Below are 18,462 nucleotides of genomic sequence, written 5' to 3'. Positions count from 1 at the left end.
TGTCAATGACAATATCCCCACTTTCAGTTTTTAAGGGGCCAACACTGCTCCTGACCACCCTCTTTTTCCTAATGTAACTATAAAAGTTCTTCGTATTGGTTTTGATATCCCTTGCAAGTTTCTTTTCATACTCTCTTTTTGTAGCTCTTACTATCTGTTTTGTGATCCTTTGTTGATCTTTGTATCTTTCCCATTCACCAGGATCTGTGCCATTTTTTGCCTTTTTGTATGCCCTTTCCTTATGTCTTATACTGTCCCTTACCTCTTTAGTTGTCCACGGCTGTTTTTTTTTGGCAAGTAGAGTTCTTGCCCCTCAGGGGTATAAACCGGTTCTGTATCACGTTAAATGTTTCTTTAAACATTTCCCACTGATCATCAGTCGTTTTACCCATTAACAGATTTGCCCAGTTTACTGTGGACAGTCTGTGTCTCATCCCATTGAAGTCGGCCTGACCCAAGTCTAGAATCTGAGCAGCTGATTCACTTTTTTCCCTTTCAAACACTACCTTGAACTCGATCATGTTATGATCACTATTGGATTGATGTTCATGCACAGTTAAGCTGTTAACTAAATCTGGTTCATTACTCATTACTAAATCTAGTATGGCTTGCCCCCTTGTTGCCTGTAGGACACACTGCTGTAGAAAACTATCCCGGACACACTCAAGAAATTCACTACCTTTCTGACAGTTGCTAGTCTGCTTTTCCCAATCTATGTGAAGGTTAAAGTCCCCCATTAAGACCACTATGCCTTTCTTACACGCTTGTCTAATCTCTGCATTTATACAATCTCGCACTTCAGAGCTGCTGCCAGGGGTCCTATATACAACTCCCACTATAGTCTTAGATCCTTTCCTATTTCTCAATTCAACCCATAAGGTCTCTGTTGGCTGCTTACCTCTCGTTATATCCTCCTTTATCATTGAAGTGATTTAATCTCTAATCACTAAGGCTACTCCTCCCCCTCTTCCATTTTCCCTGTCTCTCCTGTAGACTATATAACCCGGTATATTTAGTTCCCAATCCTGACCATCCTGCAGCCGTGTCTCAGTAATAGCTGTCATGTCATACCCTCCAATTTGAATTTGAACCTGTAGTTCATTTAATTTATTCCTTATACTCCGTGCATTTGTGTATAGAACTATTCGTTGGGCCACACACCCTCGCCTGACCTTCAGCTTTGATGCTGGGTTAATCGCCTTACGCCTTCTAGTTTTCACTTTATCTGTCGTGCCTAAAGTACACTTTCTTTCTGCTGCTCGACGCTTTTCCCTTTCACTTGTTCTTGAACAACTGTTTGTACTATTTGTATTGTAGATTTCCCCAGGGTCTTCCCCTCTCTTGCTGCTCTCAACCTCACTCCCTTCTGACTCCCCGCTCAGGTTCCCATCCCCCTGCCACTCTAGTTTAAACCTTCCCCAACAGCACTAGCAAACACCCCCGCGAGGACATTGGTCCCGGTCCTGCTCGGGTGTAACCCGTCCCGCTTGTACAGGTCCCGCCTTCCCCAGAACCGGTCCCAATGTCCCAGGAATCTCAACCCCTCCCTCCTACACCATCCCTGCAGCCACGCATTCATCCTGTCTATTCTCCTGTTCCTATACTCACTAGCACATGGCACTGGTAGTAATCCTGAGATCACTACCTTTGAAGTCCTGCTTTTTAATTTATCTCCTAACTCCTAAATTCACCTTGCAGGACCTCATCCCTTTTTTTAATTATGTCGTTGGTACCGATATGGACCATGACTACTGGCTGTTCACCCTCCCCCTCCAGAATGCCCTGCAGCCGCTCCGCAACATCCTTGACCCTAGCACCAGGGAGGCAACGTACCATCCTGGAGTCACGTTTGCGGCCACAGAAATGCCTATCTGTTCCCCTTACAATTGAATCCCCTATCACTATAGCCCTGCCACTCTTCTTCCTCCCCTCCTGTGCAGTTGAGCCACCCGTGGTGCCCCGAACCTGGCTCTTGCTGCTTTCCCCTGATAAGCCATCTCCCCCAACAGTATGCAAAGCGGTATATCTGTTTGAGAGGGAGACGGCCCCAGGGGACTCCTGCTCTTCCTGCCTAGTCCTTTTACTCTGCCTGGCGGTCACCCATTTCCTTTCTGTCTGCGTAATCTTTACCTGCAGTGTGACCACCTCACTGAACGTGCTGTCCACGATAGTCTCAGCATCGCGGATGCTCCACAGCGAATCCACCCGCAGCTCCAGCCCCGAAATGCAGTTAGCGAGTAGCTGCATCGGGACACACTTCCTGCACACATGGTCGCCAGGGACACTGATAGCGTCCATGACTTCCCACATAGTGCAGGAGGAGCATATCACGGGTGCGAGCTGTGCTGCCATGACTTGACTTAGATTTACCCTGCGTTCACCTCTCAGACTCTCCTCCCGCTCTTGGTCTCTCCTTTTATATTGTGCTCACCTCTCGGACTCTCCTGCCTCATTCAATTCTGACATTGTCCAGTGACACTGCAAAGGCAGTGAGAGTTTGATTGATGTATGGACAACGGGAATAGGTAGGGGGGGTGATGGGAAGTTCAGCCTTTCCTGCAGCTGTTATCAGGTTAATGGAGCACACTGAAACAGGAGCGAAAATTGTTGGTGCAAGGAGCATACCCCTTCAATCCTCAAACTCGTCCCATCTCTGCTCTCTACCCTCAAACTAGCCCCACCTCTGCTCTTTACCCTCAAACTAGTCCCATCTCTGCTCTTTACCCTCACACTAATCCCATCTCTGCTCTTTACCCTCAAACTGGTCCCATCTCTGCTCTTTACCCTCACACTAGTCCCATCTCTGCTCTTTACCCTCACACTAATCCCATCTCTGCTCTTTACCCTCAAACTCATCCCATCTCTGCTCTCTACCCTCAAACTAGCCCCACCTCTGCTCTTTACCCTCACACTAGTCCCATCTCTGCTCTTTACCCTCAAACTGGTCCCATCTCTGCTCTTTACCCTCACACTCGTCCCATCTCTGCTCTTTACCCTCAAACTCGTCCCATCTCTGCTCTTTACCCTCACACTCGTCCCATCTCTGCTCTTTACCCTCACACTAATCCCATCTCTGCTCTTTACCCTCAAACTCGTCCCATCTCTGCTCTTTACCCTCACACGAATCCCATCTCTGCTCTTTACCCTCAAACTAGCCCCATCTCTGCTCTTTACCCTCAAACTAGTCCCATCTCTGCTCTTTACCCTCAAACTAGCCCCATCTCTGCTCTTTACCCTCACACTAATCCCATCTCTGCTCTTTACCCTCACACTAATCCCATCTCTGCTCTTTACCCTCAAACTAGCCCCATCTCTGCTCTTTACCCTCAAACTAGCCCCACCTCTGCTCTTTACCCTCAAACTCGTCCCATCTCTGCTCTTTACCCTCAAACTCGTCCCATCTCTGCTCTTTACCCTCAAACTAGCCCCATCTCTGCTCTTTACCCTCACACTAGTCCCATCTCTGCTCTTTACCCTCACACTAATCCCATCTCTGCTCTTTACCCTCAAACTAGTCCCACCTCTGCTCTTTACCCTCAAACTAGTCCCATCTCTGCTCTTTACCCTCACACTAGTCCCATCTCTGCTCTTTACCCTCACACTAGTCCCATCTCTGCTCTTTACCCTCACACTAGTCCCATCTCTGCTCTTTACCCTCAAACTCGTCCCATCTCTGCTCTTTACCTTCAAACTAGTCCCATCTCTGCTCTTTACCCTCACACTAATCCCATCTCTGCTCTTTACCCTCAAACTAGTCCCATCTCTGCTCTTTACCCTCAAACTCGTCCCATCTCTGCTCTTTACCCTCACACTCGTCCCATCTCTGCTCTTTACCCTGAAACTCGTCCCATCTCTGCTCTTTACCCTCACACTCGTCCCATCTCTGCTCTTTACCCTCACACTAGTCCCATCTCTGCTCTTTACCCTCAAAGTAGTCCCATCTACATAAGAACATAAGAACATAAGAAATAGGAGCAGGAGTAGGCCAATCGGCCCCTCGAGCCTGCTCCGCCATTCAATAAGATCATGGCTGACCTGATCCTAACCTCAAATCTAAATTCATGTCCAATTTCCTGCCCGCTCTTTACCCTCAATCTCGTCCCATCTCTGCTCTTTACCCTCAAACTAGTCCCATCTCTGCTCTTTACCCTCAAACTAGTCCCATCTCTGCTCTTTACCCTGAAACTCGTCCCATCTCTGCTCTTTACCCTCAAACTAGTCCCATCTCTGCTCTTTACCCTCAAACTAGTCCCATCTCTGCTCTTTACCCTCAAACTAGTCCCATCTCTGCTCTTTACCCTCAAACTCGTCCCATCTCTGCTCTTTACCCTCACACTAGTCCCATCTCTGCTCTTTACCCTCACACTAGTCCCATCTCTGCTCTTTACCCTCAAACTAGCCCCATCTCTGCTCTTTACCCTCAAACTAGTCCCATCTCTGCTCTTTACCCTCACACTCATCCCATCTCTGCTCTTTACCCTCACACTCATCCCATCTCTGCTCTTTACCCTCAAACTAATCCCATCTCTGCTCTTTACCCTCAAACTAGTCCCATTTCTGCTCTTTACCCTCAAACTAGTCCCATCTCTGCTCTTTACCCTGAAACTCGTCCCATCTCTGCTCTTTACCCTCAAACTAGTCCCATCTCTGCTCTTTACCCTCACACTCATCCCATCTCTGCTCTTTACCCTCACACTCATCCCATCTCTGCTCTTTACCCTCACACTAGTCCCATCTCTGCTCTTTACCCTCAAACTCGTCCCATCTCTGCTCTTTACCCTCACACTAGTCCCATCTCTGCTCTTTACCCTCACACTCATCCCATCTCTGCTCTTTACCCTCACACTAGTCCCATCTCTGCTCTTTACCCTCACACTCATCCCATCTCTGCTCTTTACCCTCAAACTAGTCCCATCTCTGCTCTTTACCCTCACACTCATCCCATCTCTGCTCTTTACCCTCAAACTCGTCCCATCTCTGCTCTTTACCCTGAAACTCGTCCCATCTCTGCTCTTTACCCTCAAACTAGTCCCATCTCTGCTCTTTACCCTCAAACTAGTCCCATCTCTGCTCTTTACCCTCACACTCATCCCATCTCTGCTCTTTACCCTCAAACTCGTCCCATCTCTGCTCTTTACCCTGAAACTCGTCCCATCTCTGCTCTTTACCCTCACACTAGTCCCATCCCTGCTCTTTACCCTCAAACTAGTCCCATCTCTGCTCTTTACCCTCAAACTCGTCCCATCTCTGCTCTTTACCCTCACACTCATCCCATCTCTGCTCTTTACCCTCAAACTCGTCCCATCTCTGCTCTTTACCCTGAAACTCGTCCCATCTCTGCTCTTTACCCTCAAACTAGTCCCATCTCTGCTCTTTACCCTCAAACTAGTCCCATCTCTGCTCTTTACCCTCAAACTAGTCCCATCTCTGCTCTTTACCCTCACACTAGTCCCATCTCTGCTCTTTACCCTCACACTCATCCCATCTCTGCTCTTTACCCTCACACTCATCCCATCTCTGCTCTTTACCCTCACACTAGTCCCATCTCTGCTCTTTACCCTCAAAGTAGTCCCATCTCTGCTCTTCACCCTCAAACTCGTCCCATCTCTGCTCTTTACCCTCACACTAGTCCCATCTCTGCTCTTTACCCTCACACTCGTTCCATCTACATAAGAACATAAGAACATAAGAAATAGGAGCAGGAGTTGGCCAATCGGCCCCTCGAGCCTGCTCCGCCATTCAATAAGATCATGGCTGATCTGATCCTAACCTCAAATCTAAATTCATGTCCAATTTCCTGCCCGCTCCCCGTAACCCCTAATTCCCTTTACTTCTAGGAAACTGTCTATTTCTGTTTTAAATTTATTTAATGATGTAGCTTCCACAGCTTCCTAGTCCCATCTCTGCTCTTCACTCCTCAAACTGCACCTATCTCTGTACCTCACCCCGCTATCTTTACCTCTCAAATTGCCTCAATCCCTTGAGTCCATTGCCTCTGCACCCAAACTGCACACATCTCGGACTACACGTTTCAAACTAGGCCTGTCCCTGCTCGTCACCTCTCGTGGACCTCATTCTCCGCCTGATTTGCCCTTTAATTGATTCGCTGGCTCTGCTGCAGGAATACTGATTGATTTGTCACGAGTTAAGCATTGTTGTTTTTGATCTGTTTGTTTCCATCAGTAATCTGTCTCCACTCTCTATAGCCTATTGAAGTTCAGATCGTGTTAACCAACGCCACGAGCTTCTCTCCAGCAACACTGAATAATTCCCTGCAACAGGTAACTGGTCCACTTTTGGGATTTATTATGTCCTGCATGTGTGACTTGCTGCCAAACTGCTAACACGTGTTCTCCCTTCTCAGGGTAACCGTTCATTTAATGAAATTCCTGGCAAGGTGACCAATCAAACCTCACAGATTATCGCAGGTGGGTATGTCTGGGGGGGCGGGGGGGGGAGGGCGGTGTAGAATCCTTTGATTGGACAGCCTAGGGTGTGGCTTAGTTCCAGGAAACGTGTTGGTCTTTCAACGGTTTCAAAGCCTCGTCCGCTAGTTCCTTTAATTTTTCTGAGTTAGTGTCCTATTCTTGTTGGTTTACGCAGACATCAAGAGAGCTATCGAGGACATCGAAGGGAACCTCTCCTCCATCATTGAAAGGGTCCAATTTCTGGATTCCCTCCAGTCCCAGATTGGGAATCTCAATTCTCAGAAGGTGTTGGCAGTCTCACGGGATGTGAAGCAGTATGATTATTACAGGTACACAATCACCGTCATTACATTTATACAGGAAAGTGATACCTTTCTGAGTTGTATTTCCCCCTCTGAATTTTCTCCCCTCCTTTCCCGAAGATGCTGACTTCTGACAAAAGAACAGGTGTAGGCCGTTCAGCCCCTCGAGCCTGTACCACCATTCACTTAAATCATGGCTGATCTGTATCTTAACTCCATCTATCCACCTTGGTTTCGCAGCCCTTAATATCCTCGCCTAACAAAAATCTATCGATCTCAGCTTTGAAATTTTCAATTGACCCCCAGCCTCAAAAGCTTTTTGGGGGAGAGGGTTCCAGATTTCCTAAGCTTAAAGTAGTGCTTTCTCACATCACCCCTGAACGGCCTAGCTCTAATTTTAAGGTTATGCCTTCTAGTTTCTCTCTATGTACCCTAGCAAATCCTTTAATCATCTTCAACACTTCAATCTTCTATATTCAAGGGAATACCAGCCTTAGTCTATGCAACCTGACCCCATAATTTAACCCTTTTAGCCCCGGTATCATTCCAGTGAAACTGTGCTGCACCCCCTCCAAGGCCAATATATCCTTCCTTAGGAGCGGTGCCCAGAACTTTTGTCGGGGAACGGATCCACTTTCAAGCCCCTGATACCTTCATCTGTGAGTTGGGTCAGTGAGTGTTGTGAGGGTATTTGAGTGTGGGGGCTGTCACAGCTGGCCCAACCCAGTCCTTGTCCAAATGCAGGTGTTCCTGTCTCTTGCACTCATGCTGATTGCTAAAAGTATATTCCTGATTCATGCACTCCCAGATCATGAGTGGGATGGGACAGGGTACTGCCCCCCTGACTCTGTGATTGCTTCCGTTTATTGCAGGGGGGTTAGTGCCGACTGTTGAAAGAGGGACCTGCCCAGTCACACAAGTACTGAGGGCAGGAATTCCCTGAAAGGAGAGTCTTATGTCGATGCCTACAGGTGACGAAGGCATTGAACCCACTGACAGTCGCAGTTACTTTACACCATGATGAGAGAATTAATGTCATTTTTACATGATTTTTATTCCCATTGAGCCTGAGAGCCTCACACTGTCTTCAGAAGCCTTGTGATAGAATCTTGATGTGGATAGTTTTGTTGGGTTTTACAATTTGGGCTACTCTCTGCATGGAGCTTCTGCGCTCGCCTGGTTCCATTCTTATCTATCCAGTCGTTCCCGGTCGTCACCTGCAATGGCTTCCCTTCCCACTCCCGCACCATTACCTCTGGAGTCCCCCGAGGACCTATCCTTGGCCCCTCCTATTTCTCATCCACATGCTGCCCCTCGGCGACATCATCCGAAAACACGACGTCAGATTCCACATGCACGCTGACGACACCCAGCTCGATTTCACCACCACCTCCCTCGACCCCTCCACTCTCTCTCATTTGTCAAACTGCTTGTCCAACATCCAGTGCTGGATGAGCAGAAATTTCCTCCAACCAAATATTGAGAAGACCTAAGCCATTGTCTTCGGTCTTCGCCACAAACTCCGTTCCCGAGCCACCGACTCCGTCTCTCTCCCCGGCCACTGTCCGAGACTGAACCAGACCGTTCGCAACCTTGGCATCCTGTTTGACCCTGAGATGAACTTCCGACCTCATCTGCTCCATCACCAAGACCGCCTACTTCCACCTCCGTAACATCGCCCGTCTCCGCCCCTGCCTCAGCTCATCTGCTCCTGAAACCCTCATCCATGCCTTTGTTACCTCCAGACTGGACTATTAAAATACTCTTCTGGCCAGCCTTCCAACTTGCACCCTCCATAAACTTGAGCTCATCCAAAATTCTGATGCCCGTATCCGAACTCGCACCAAGTTCACCCATCACCCCTGTGCTTGCTGACCGACATTGGGTCCCAATCTGGCATCGCCTCGACTTAAAAATTCTCATCCTTGTTTTCAAATCCCTCCATGGCCTCGCCCCCTCCTTATCTCTGTAACCTCCTCCAGCCCTTTTGCATTCCTCCAATTCTGGCCACTTGCGGATCCCCGATTTTAATCGCTCCACCATTGGGTGGCCGTGCCTTCAGCTGCCTCGGCCCTAAGCTCTGGAATTCCCTCCCTAAAGCTCTCCGCCTCTCCGCCTCTCCGCCTCTCCACCTCTCTCTCCTCCTTTAAGACGTTCCTTAAAACTTACCTCTTTGACCAAGCTTTTGATCACCTGTCCTAATATCTCATTATGTGGCTCGTTGTCAATGGTTGTTTGATAATCGCTCCTGTGAAGCGCCTTGGGAGGTTTTACTGTGTTAAAGACGCTATATTAAAGCAAGTTGTTGTTGTTGTTTATTGGGTTTTGATGTAATTAGGTTTGGGATGTCCTGAGGATGTGAAAGGCGTTATATAAATGCATGTCTTTCTTTTATTGTAGGTGGATAGTGGGCATTGTTCTATGCTGTATCATTCTCTTAATCATCGCATGTAATGTGCTGGGACTGGGGCTAGGAACCATCGGAATTGTGACCAAGGACCATCCCAACAGCGCCAATGGATGTTCAAAGTCTGGAGCCAACTTCCTGATGGCGTAAGGCAACTGCGTTTGTTTCTGGGGGTTGACAATGTTTACGGACACATTGAAAGTAGGAATGCAATTTCAGTATCAGTGTGTTTGTATGTATCAAGAGTTCCAGGAGGAAGCATGTATCTGTTGACAGTTTTAATATCAGTGAGAAGTGACATTTTCAGTATTGACACGGATTGCACCTGTCTGTATCAACAGTTTCAGTGCACCTGTGTGTACAGACTGTTTCCACAACAGTAAGGGGTGTGAATGCAAATATTATCTGTCAGTAAGAGCGAGGAGTGCATCTATGTATTGACAATATCAGAATATCAGCGAGAAGTGAATCAACTTAGTGTGCTTGGGGGGTGTTGGGGAGTGTGCCTGGGGGGTGTTGGGGAGTGTGCCTGGGGGGTGTTGGGGAGTGTGCCTGGGGGGTGTTGGGGAGTGTGCCTGGGGGGTGTTGGGGAGTGTGCCTGGGGGGTGTTGGGGAGTGTGCCTGGGGGGTGTTGGGGAGTGTGCGGGGGGGGTGTTGGGGAGTGTCCCTGGGGGTTGTTGGGGAGTGTGCGGGGGGGGTGTTGGGGATTGTGCCTGGGGGGTGTTGGGGAGTGTGCGGGGGGGGTGTTGGGGAGTGTGCCTGGGGGGTGTTGGGGAGTGTCCCTGGGGGGTGTTGGGGAGTGTGCGGGGGGGGTGTTGGGGAGTGTGCCTGGGGGGTGTTGGGGAGTGTGCGGGGGGGGTGTTGGGGAGTGTGCCTGGGGGGTGTTGGGGAGTGTGCGGGGGGGGTGTTGGGGAGTGTCCCTGGGGGGTGTTGGGGAGTGTGCCTGGGGGGTGTTGGGGAGTGTGCCTGGGGGGTGTTGGGGAGTGTGCGGGGGGGGTGTTGGGGAGTGTCCCTGGGGGGTGTTGGGGAGTGTGCCTGGGGGGTGTTGGGGAGTGTGCCTGGGGGGTGTTGGGGAGTGTGCGGGGGGGGTGTTGGGGAGTGTGCCTGGAGGGTGTTGGGGAGTGTGCGGGGGGGGTGTTGTGGGGAGTGTGCCTGGGGGGTGTTGGGGAGTGTGCCTGGAGGGTGTTGGGGAGTGTGCGGGGGGGGTGTTGGGGAGTGTGCCTGGGGGGTGTTGGGGAGTGTGCGGGGGGGGTGTTGGGGAGTGTGCGGGGGGGGTGTTGGGGAGTGTGCCTGGGGGGTGTTGGGGAGTGTGCGGGGGGGGTGTTGGGGAGTGTGCCTGGGGGGTGTTGGGGAGTGTGCGGGGGGGTGTTGGGGAGTGTGCGGGGGGGGTGTTGGGGAGTGTGCCTGGGGGGTGTTGGGGAGTGTGCCTGGGGGGTGTTGGGGAGTGTGCGGGGGGGGTGTTGGGGAGTGTGCCTGGGGGGTGTTGGGGAGTGTGCGTGGGGGCTGTTGGGGAGTGTCCCTGGGGGATGTTGGGGAGTTTCCCTGGGGGGTGTTGGGGAGTGTGCGGGGGGGGTGTTGGGGAGTGTCCCTGGGGGGTGTTGGGGAGTGTGCGGGGGGGGTGTTGGGGAGTGTGCCTGGGGGGTGTTGGGGAGTGTGCGGGGGGGGTGTTGGGGAGTGTGCGGGGGGGGTGTTGGGGAGTGTGCGGGGGGGGTGTTGGGGAGTGTCCCTGGGGGGTGTTGGGGAGTTTCCCTGGGGGGTGTTGGGGAGTGTGCGGGGGGGGTGTTGGGGAGTTTCCCTGGGGGGTGTTGGGGAGTGTGCGGGGGGGGTGTTGGGGAGTGTCCCTGGGGGGTGTTGGGGAGTGTGCGGGGGGGGTGTTGGGGAGTGTGCCTGGAGGGTGTTGGGGAGTTTCCCTGGGGGGTGTTGGGGAGTGTGCGGGGGGGGGTGTTGGGGAGTGTCCCTGGGGGGTGTTGGGGAGTGTGCGGGGGGGGGTGTTGGGGAGTGTGCGGGGGGGGTGTTGGGGAGTGTCCCTGGGGGGTGTTGGGGAGTTTCCCTGGGGGGTGTTGGGGAGTGTGCGGGGGGGGGTGTTAGGGAGTGTGCCTGGGGGGTGTTGGGGAGTGTCCCTGGGGGGTGTTGGGGAGTGTCCCTGGGGGGTGTTGGGGAGTGTGCCTGGGGGGTGTTGGGGAGTGTGCGGGGGGGGTGTTGGGGAGTGTGCCTGGGGGGTGTTGGGGAGTGTGCGGGGGGGGTGTTGGGGAGTGTCCCTGGGGGGTGTTGGGGAGTGTGCCTGGGGGGTGTTGGGGAGTGTGCCTGGGGGGTGTTGGGGAGTGTGCCTGGAGGGTGTTGGGGAGTGTGCGGGGGGGGTGTTGGGGAGTGTGCCTGGGGGGTGTTGGGGAGTGTGCCTGGGGGGTGTTGGGGAGTGTCCCTGGGGGTTGTTGGGGAGTGTCCCTGGGGGGTGTTGGGGAGTGTCCCTGGGGGGTGTTGGGGAGTGTGCCTGGGGGGTGTTGGGGAGTGTGCGGGGGGGGTGTTGGGGAGTGTCCCTGGGGGGTGTTGGGGAGTGTGCGGGGGGGGTGTTGGGGAGTGTGCCTGGGGGGTGTTGGGGAGTGTGCCTGGGGGGTGTTGGGGAGTGTCCCTGGGGGGTGTTGGGGAGTGTCCCTGGGGGGTGTTGGGGAGTGTGCCTGGGGGGTTTTGGGGAGTGTGCGGGGGGGGTGTTGGGGAGTGTGCCTGTTTTGCTGTCCCTGCTCTTCACTGTTTTGTTCTTTTACAGGGGTGTTGGGTTCAGCTTTATCTTCTCTTCACTACTCATTCTCCTGGTGTTTGTCACGTTTCTCGTGGGAGGGAATGTTCAGACGGTGGTCTGTAAACCTTGGGCAAGCGGAGAAATCTACCAGGTGCGTGAGAGGCCTTCACATCGGCTCTTAATTTTCTGATGGCCTAACTGGGGAGCTGCAAGATCAAAACTCTCCTCTGCCTCTCAGTCGTCTCTCAGCAGTTCGGGCATTTCATCCACTTTATGGGGACACCTCCAGTTTACATATTTTTCGGGCCCTTTATGAGTCTCGCACAGATTGTCAGTGCCGCAGCTCCTTATGAACATACGAACAACGATGGACAGGAAAAGACCCTTTGGTCCATCCAGCCTATCCCACACAATCCTGTTACCTTGTGTATCACAATATCTACACTGCCCACCCCACCCAACACCATGTGATCTCCTGGGAGAGGCAGAAAACCAGATATAAAAACCCAGATCAATTTGGGGAAAAAATCTGGGAAATGCCCCCCCGCCCACATGATCGAAACAAGTCCAGGAGATCACTCTGGCCCTGATAATTCGATGCATTACATTGCCGTCCTTTTGTATGAGGTGATCTCCGGCCCAGCCAGAAACAGGTCCAGCTCTCGCTCGAAGGAATTCAGCGAATCTGCGTTCACCGCACGAGCCGGCAGCCTGTTCCAGAGGGCCACTATTCTCTGGGAAATGAACCACCTCCTGACATCTAACCTCGATCTGGCCTCGTACAACTTAACATTGTGACCCCCTGGTCCTCCCTAACAATTTAGTTAGAACAAACTAACTACTCGAACAAAATCTGTTCCCTTTATCATCATATAAACCTCAATCAAATCGGCCTAAATCTGCGCTTCCCGAAAGTGTAAAGTCTTTGAGCCTATCTTGATAACTAAGGTGCATGAAGCTGGGAATGAGTCTCGTGGCCCTCCTCTGCACCCTTTCTAAAGCCTCAATATCACCCACCATGTGAGGAGACCAAAACTGGACACAGTATTCCAACCGGGGCCCGACCAAGGTCTCGTTCAAGGACAAAATAGTATGCTTTGTCTTATGGTCAATTGTCCTATAAATGCTCCCCAACACCCTATTCCGCTTGTGGAAGATGTTTCGGGAGGCCAATTATGGCTCGGGGCCATAAATATAAGATAGTCACTAATAAATCCAATAAGGAATTCAGGAATTTATTTACTCAGAGAGTGGTTAGAATGTGGAACTCGCTACTACATGGAGTAGTTGAGATGACTCGCATCGATGCCTTTAAGGGGAAGCGAGATGTACACATGAGGGAGAAAGAATTAGAAGGATATGTGGATAGGGTGAGATGAAGTAGGTGAGAGGAGGCTTATGTGAAGCATAAACACCAGCATAGACCAGTTGGGCTGAGTGGCCTGTTTCTGTAATGTAAATTCCATATAATTATTCGCTCTTGCTATCGCTTCACGGCATTGCTCATGAACTTTTAGAGATCCATGTAATAGGCTCACGTTTTATCCCAGTCCGGAATGCTGAGGAGGTCTCAGTGGACCTTATGCAATGAAGTGCACCCAATGTGCAGCAGTAAATCAAGTGCTGAATGTTGTACCATCAGCACAGGAAAGATTTGAATAATTAGCGCTGAATATGTTGTGATTATTTTCTGCAGTTCATCGACACTCTCGCTGCCGAGGACAACAGATTCAACCTCTCCACTTACCTCAATGTGTCAGTCAGCGTCTCTGAGCTCTACAGGTCAGTAATAACTTGTTAGATATCGAGCACAGCCTGTGCCTTGGGGAAATGTCATTGAATCTCACAGGAAGGTGTCATTTCCGAATGCAGGCTGGTTTGACAAAAAGGATCTAGATCTAATCTATCCATTTTCACAGCGGATAAAGAGGACAAAATACCAGTGGTACAAGGGAACTTCAAAATAAGTCACAGGTGGGGAACTTAGTGGATTTAATATAAGGTTTTTTTTAAATGGTAATGCAGAAAATAATGGGACTTAAGAAAGACAAATCTCCAGGACCTGATGATTTCCACCCTGTGAAGCATTAGTTATAATTTTCCTAAGCTTTCTAGATTCAGGAATTATGCCTATGGCTTGGAAAATTGCAAATGTCACTCCATAATTTAAGAAGGGGGAGAAGGAAAAACCAGGAACTACAGACTATCAGTTTAACATCCGTTGTGGGGAAATTACTGAAATCTAACATCAGTGAGGGAGTGACTGAGCACTTGGGCAAGTATGAGCTGATCATTGAGAGTCAGCATGGATTTGTGAAGGCTCGGTCATGTCTGGCTAATCCAGTTGAATGTTTTAGGGAGCTCTCTAGCATAGTGGATCGAGGAGTATCGATGCATGTTGTCTATTTGGACTTTCAGAAGCGATTTGGTAAGGTTCCTCACAAGAGATTATTCGCAAAAATGAAAGCACATGGAATTGGAGGTGATCTTGTGACATGGGTTGGTATTTGGTTGGGAGGTAGGAGACTGAGAGTCGGGATAAAGGGAATGTTCTTTGATTGGCGGAATGTGACAAGTGGTGGGGATCTGTACTGAGGCCACAGCTTTTCACTATAATAATCAATGATTTAGATGAAGGAATAGACAGTGGTATGACACTAAGTTTGGAGGCACAGTTAGTAGTGTAGATGGGAGCAGAAAATTATAGAGGGCCAATGACAGATTAAGTGAGTGGGCAAAACTTGGGCGGATGGAGTTCAATGTGGGGAAATGTGAGGTCATCCGAGAAAGACAAATCGCTATTTTTTTTTTATTCGTTCACGGGATTTGGGCGTCGCTGGCGAGGCCAGCATTTATTGCCCATCCCTAATTGCCCTCGAGAAGGTGGTGGTGAGAAACAAGGAGCTGTGGGGGAAGGAAAGAAAGAATTTGCATTTATATAGCGCCTTTCACGACCTCAGGACGTCCCAAAAAGCTTTGCAGCCAATGAAGTACTTTTAAAGTGAAGTCACTGTTGTCATGTAGAGGAGCAAAGGGATTTGGGTGTCCATGCACTAAAATCGCTAAAAGCTAGTAGTCAGGTGCAAAAAGCAATCGAAAAGGCTAGTGGAATGATGGCCTTTATCTCAAGGGGGCTGGAATACAAAGAGGAGGAAGTTATGCTTCAGTTATATGAAGCTTTGGTTAGACCCTATCTGGAGACTGCGTTCAGTACAGGGCGCCGCACCCCAGGAAGGATATATTGGCCTTGGAGGGGGGGCAGCGCAGATTCACCAGAATGATACCCAAGCTTAAAGGGTTAAATTATGAGGTCAGGTTGCGTAGACCTGGTTTGTATTGCTTGAGTTTAGAAGGTTGAGGGGTGATGTAATTGAGGTGTTTAAAATGATAGAGGTTCAATCGGGTGGATGCAGAGAAACAATTTCCCCTGGTGGAGGAATTCAAAGCAAGGGGGCACAATCTTAAAATAAAAGCCAGGCCGGTTAGGAGGGAAATCAGGAAGCATCTTTTCACACAAAAGGGGAGTGGAAATCTGAAACTCTCTCCCTCAAAAAGCTGTGGATGCTGGGGGTCAATTGAAACGTTCAAGAAAGCGATTGCTGGATTTATGTTGGGTAAGGATATCAAGGGATATGGAGAAAAGGTGGGTTAATGGAGTTCAGATACAAATCAGCCATGATCTAATGGAATCCAGGAACAGGCTCGAGGGGTGAATGGCCTCCTCCTGTTCCCAATGTTCAATGCATCTGCAGAAAATGCTCCACATGGAGAGCACAAGTGTTACTAGGTTCTGTTTCTTGTTTGGTTAGACAATGTGAAGAGGGTGAGTCGCTGTGGAACATCCTTTCAATCGACCGGATCTTGGACGTCGACACTTACCTGAACCTGAGTACGGTATGTATCTTCCGAATCCCACCAGTCAGCTTTTGGCTTTCAGTCTCTTTCTTCTCCAGACCACAACCCACGAGGCATCTTGCCCTAGTCATAGCATTCCAACTTGGCCAGTGCCGGACAGCGGCCAGTGCGAAGGTTCGCACATCGACTGACTGATTTATCTCTGCTTCCACAGCCTAAAGAATCAGCCCCCATCCAATGATCTGATTGAAAATTGACTCAAGTCACACAATAAGAGCAACGAGTTTGAATGTTTTGTGGAGCGGGGTAGTTTCTGCGATGAATAGAGTAATTTCCATCGTGAAGGGGTATAGTTTCGCTAGTCAGTGTAACATTTCTTGTGACGAATGGGTATACTTTTCAGCAGTGAATGGGGCATTTCCTGTGATGAATGGGCATAGTTTTCCATGGTGAATGAGGTTAGTTTCTGTGATGAATGGGGGTAGTTTGTGTGGTGAGTGGAGCGAGTTTCCTTGATGTAAGGGCTAGTTTCTGCAGTGAATGGGGTAATTTCCATAGTGAATGGCTCTGTATCTCTGCTCCAGTACACAGGAGATTTGGTTCGGAAAATCGAGCGATTGAATGTTAACATAACCGGCATCATTTTACTGGACAGCGCTGGAAGGAGGAGCCTGAGGAATTTTGCTAGCAGTGGGATTGATAGAATTGACTACATGAAACTCATCGAGCAGGTAAGTGGCATTGGCAGTGGGGCTTAGTCGTGTCCAACCTCAGATCTAGTGCTCACATTAAGGTACGATACTTTTATTAGTATTAATAAAATGGGCACCAATTTTTGCTCACATGTATCTCACCTCTGAGTCAGAAGGTCGTGGGTTCAAGTCCCACTCCAGAGACTTGAGCACATAATCTAGGCTGACACTCCCAGTGCCAGTACTGAGGGACAGACATAGCAAATTCTGAGGGATGAGGCCATTTAGGGCATTAGAGATGGGGAATTAGGAGGGCATCAGAGATGGGGAATTAGGGGGGGCATCAGAGATGGGGAATTAGGGGGGCATCAGAGATGGGGAATTAGGGGGGCATTAGAGATGGGGGACTAGGGGGGCATCAGAAATCAGAATTAGGGGGGCATTAGAGATGGGGAATTAGGGGGGCATCAGAGATGGGGAATTAGGGGGGCATCAGAGATGGGAATTAGGGGGGCATCAGAGATGGGGAATTAGGGGGGCATCAGAGATGGGGAATTAGGGGGGCATCAAAGATGGGGAATTAGGGGGCATTAGAGATGGGGAATTAGGGGGGCATCAGAGATGGGGAATTAGGGGGGCATCAGAGATGGGGAATTAGGGGGGCATCAGAGATGGGGAATTAGGGGGGCATCAGAGATGGGGAATTAGGGGGGCATCAGAGATGGGGAATTGGGGGGGCATCAGAGATGGGGAATTAGGGGGGGGCACGTTCTGGCTGCGGATTTTAGATGAAATTATGCACCTCTTCCTTACATTCTATTGTACCCCACATTAACTGTCAGTAAACCATATCATGACACCTTCACGTCACTCCTTCTACTCTAAGTTACTCTGCTCATCAGGAACCTGTTGTGACCCCCTTTACAGCCTCTAAATGTTGCCGAGGAAGAATACACAAACCCCAGGACATCCGGCCCTGCCAGCAGTTTAGAGCATGGGCTGTCACTCCCCTGAGTGCCAAAGATATCCACTCCAGGGAGAGAGTAAGAGAGACAGGAATGAACTGGGTGAGGCACAGAGTGCATGTGAGTAGGAGGAGCTGCAGGTGGAACATGAGGCGAAAGGCTTTGCTGGCTAGATGGTCAGGTTGTGTCATCGGCTGAAGATTCCGGGGATCAGGATCTCACAGTTCCGGCTCTTAAAAGAGGGACGCTTGCAGAGTGTCAAGTGTTGGTGTAGGAAGAATTTGCCTTCCAAGTGAGGGAAATTATAGGGCCATATTGGGGGCAATCTATGACTCCATGGACCTTTGGGAATCCTGCCACTCTTAATGGAGAAGGAGATGGAATGATTTGCTTTGGTCAACAATGCACCCATGACTTGCTAAATGCTTCTGTGTACAGCTGATTGGCATGAGAACAGAGAGACGGGATTTGAGAAAGTTAGAGAACGAAGGCACTTTGCAGAAAGGGGAGGTGATGCGGTGAATTGATGATTTGGGATTTCTTACACATTTCATTTGTCTTTGTTCTAACTCCATATTTTTGTGTATTGTCGCTATATTTGTGCAGAGTAAAAACTCGCTGCTGAAAATGAGTCTCCTGGAACTGGTCAACGTCCTGGAAAGTCTCAACTCCAGCCAGGTTAGTGCAATACTCCATTGCTAGTCTCTGAATGCCTGTCCCAGGTATTGATCCACAGACCAGCAATGAGGGAGCCTGAGTGTAAAGCCTAGTCTGTGCTGACGGTGATGTGTTGTCTGATACTGACCAGCCTGGGCTAATCCTGACGTGTCAGTGATAATAGTGATCTGTTTCTTTTGATCAATCTGTGCTGATGATGAGCAGATTGTGTTCATATTGATCCATTCGAAATTGACCAACCTGTGCTGTTGGGATCAGTCCGTGCTGAAAATGACCAGTTTGCTAATGATGACCTACCTTTGCTGATGGTGACCCATCTGTGATTGTGTTCAATACTGACCAGCCTGTGATTGTGTTCAATACTGACCCGCCTGTAATCTGTTCAATACTGACCCGCCTGT

The 18,462-nt window shown here is 50.0% G+C and overlaps 1 protein-coding gene across 2 annotated transcripts in view; it reads left to right on the top strand.

Moving 5' to 3' along the window:
* LOC137335857 (prominin-2-like) overlaps positions 1-18,462 on the top strand; it is a 61,830-nt gene that overhangs the window by 25,884 nt on the left and 17,484 nt on the right. For both annotated transcript variants that reach the window (XM_068001339.1, XM_068001338.1), the window contains exons 9-17: positions 6,207-6,281; positions 6,365-6,428; positions 6,604-6,757; positions 9,131-9,283; positions 11,899-12,022; positions 13,568-13,653; positions 15,681-15,765; positions 16,311-16,457; positions 17,990-18,061. In XM_068001339.1, coding sequence (XP_067857440.1) covers positions 6,207-6,281; positions 6,365-6,428; positions 6,604-6,757; positions 9,131-9,283; positions 11,899-12,022; positions 13,568-13,653; positions 15,681-15,765; positions 16,311-16,457; positions 17,990-18,061 — 960 coding nt within the window. The remainder of the gene's footprint in view (positions 1-6,206; positions 6,282-6,364; positions 6,429-6,603; positions 6,758-9,130; positions 9,284-11,898; positions 12,023-13,567; positions 13,654-15,680; positions 15,766-16,310; positions 16,458-17,989; positions 18,062-18,462) is intronic.

This window comes from Heptranchias perlo, chromosome 20 (genome assembly GCF_035084215.1).
Source record: "Heptranchias perlo isolate sHepPer1 chromosome 20, sHepPer1.hap1, whole genome shotgun sequence".
NCBI classification, from domain to species: domain Eukaryota; kingdom Metazoa; phylum Chordata; class Chondrichthyes; order Hexanchiformes; family Hexanchidae; genus Heptranchias; species Heptranchias perlo.
The sequence above is the reverse complement of the archived record's forward strand: the minus strand, read 5'-3'. Positions and strand labels throughout refer to the sequence as shown.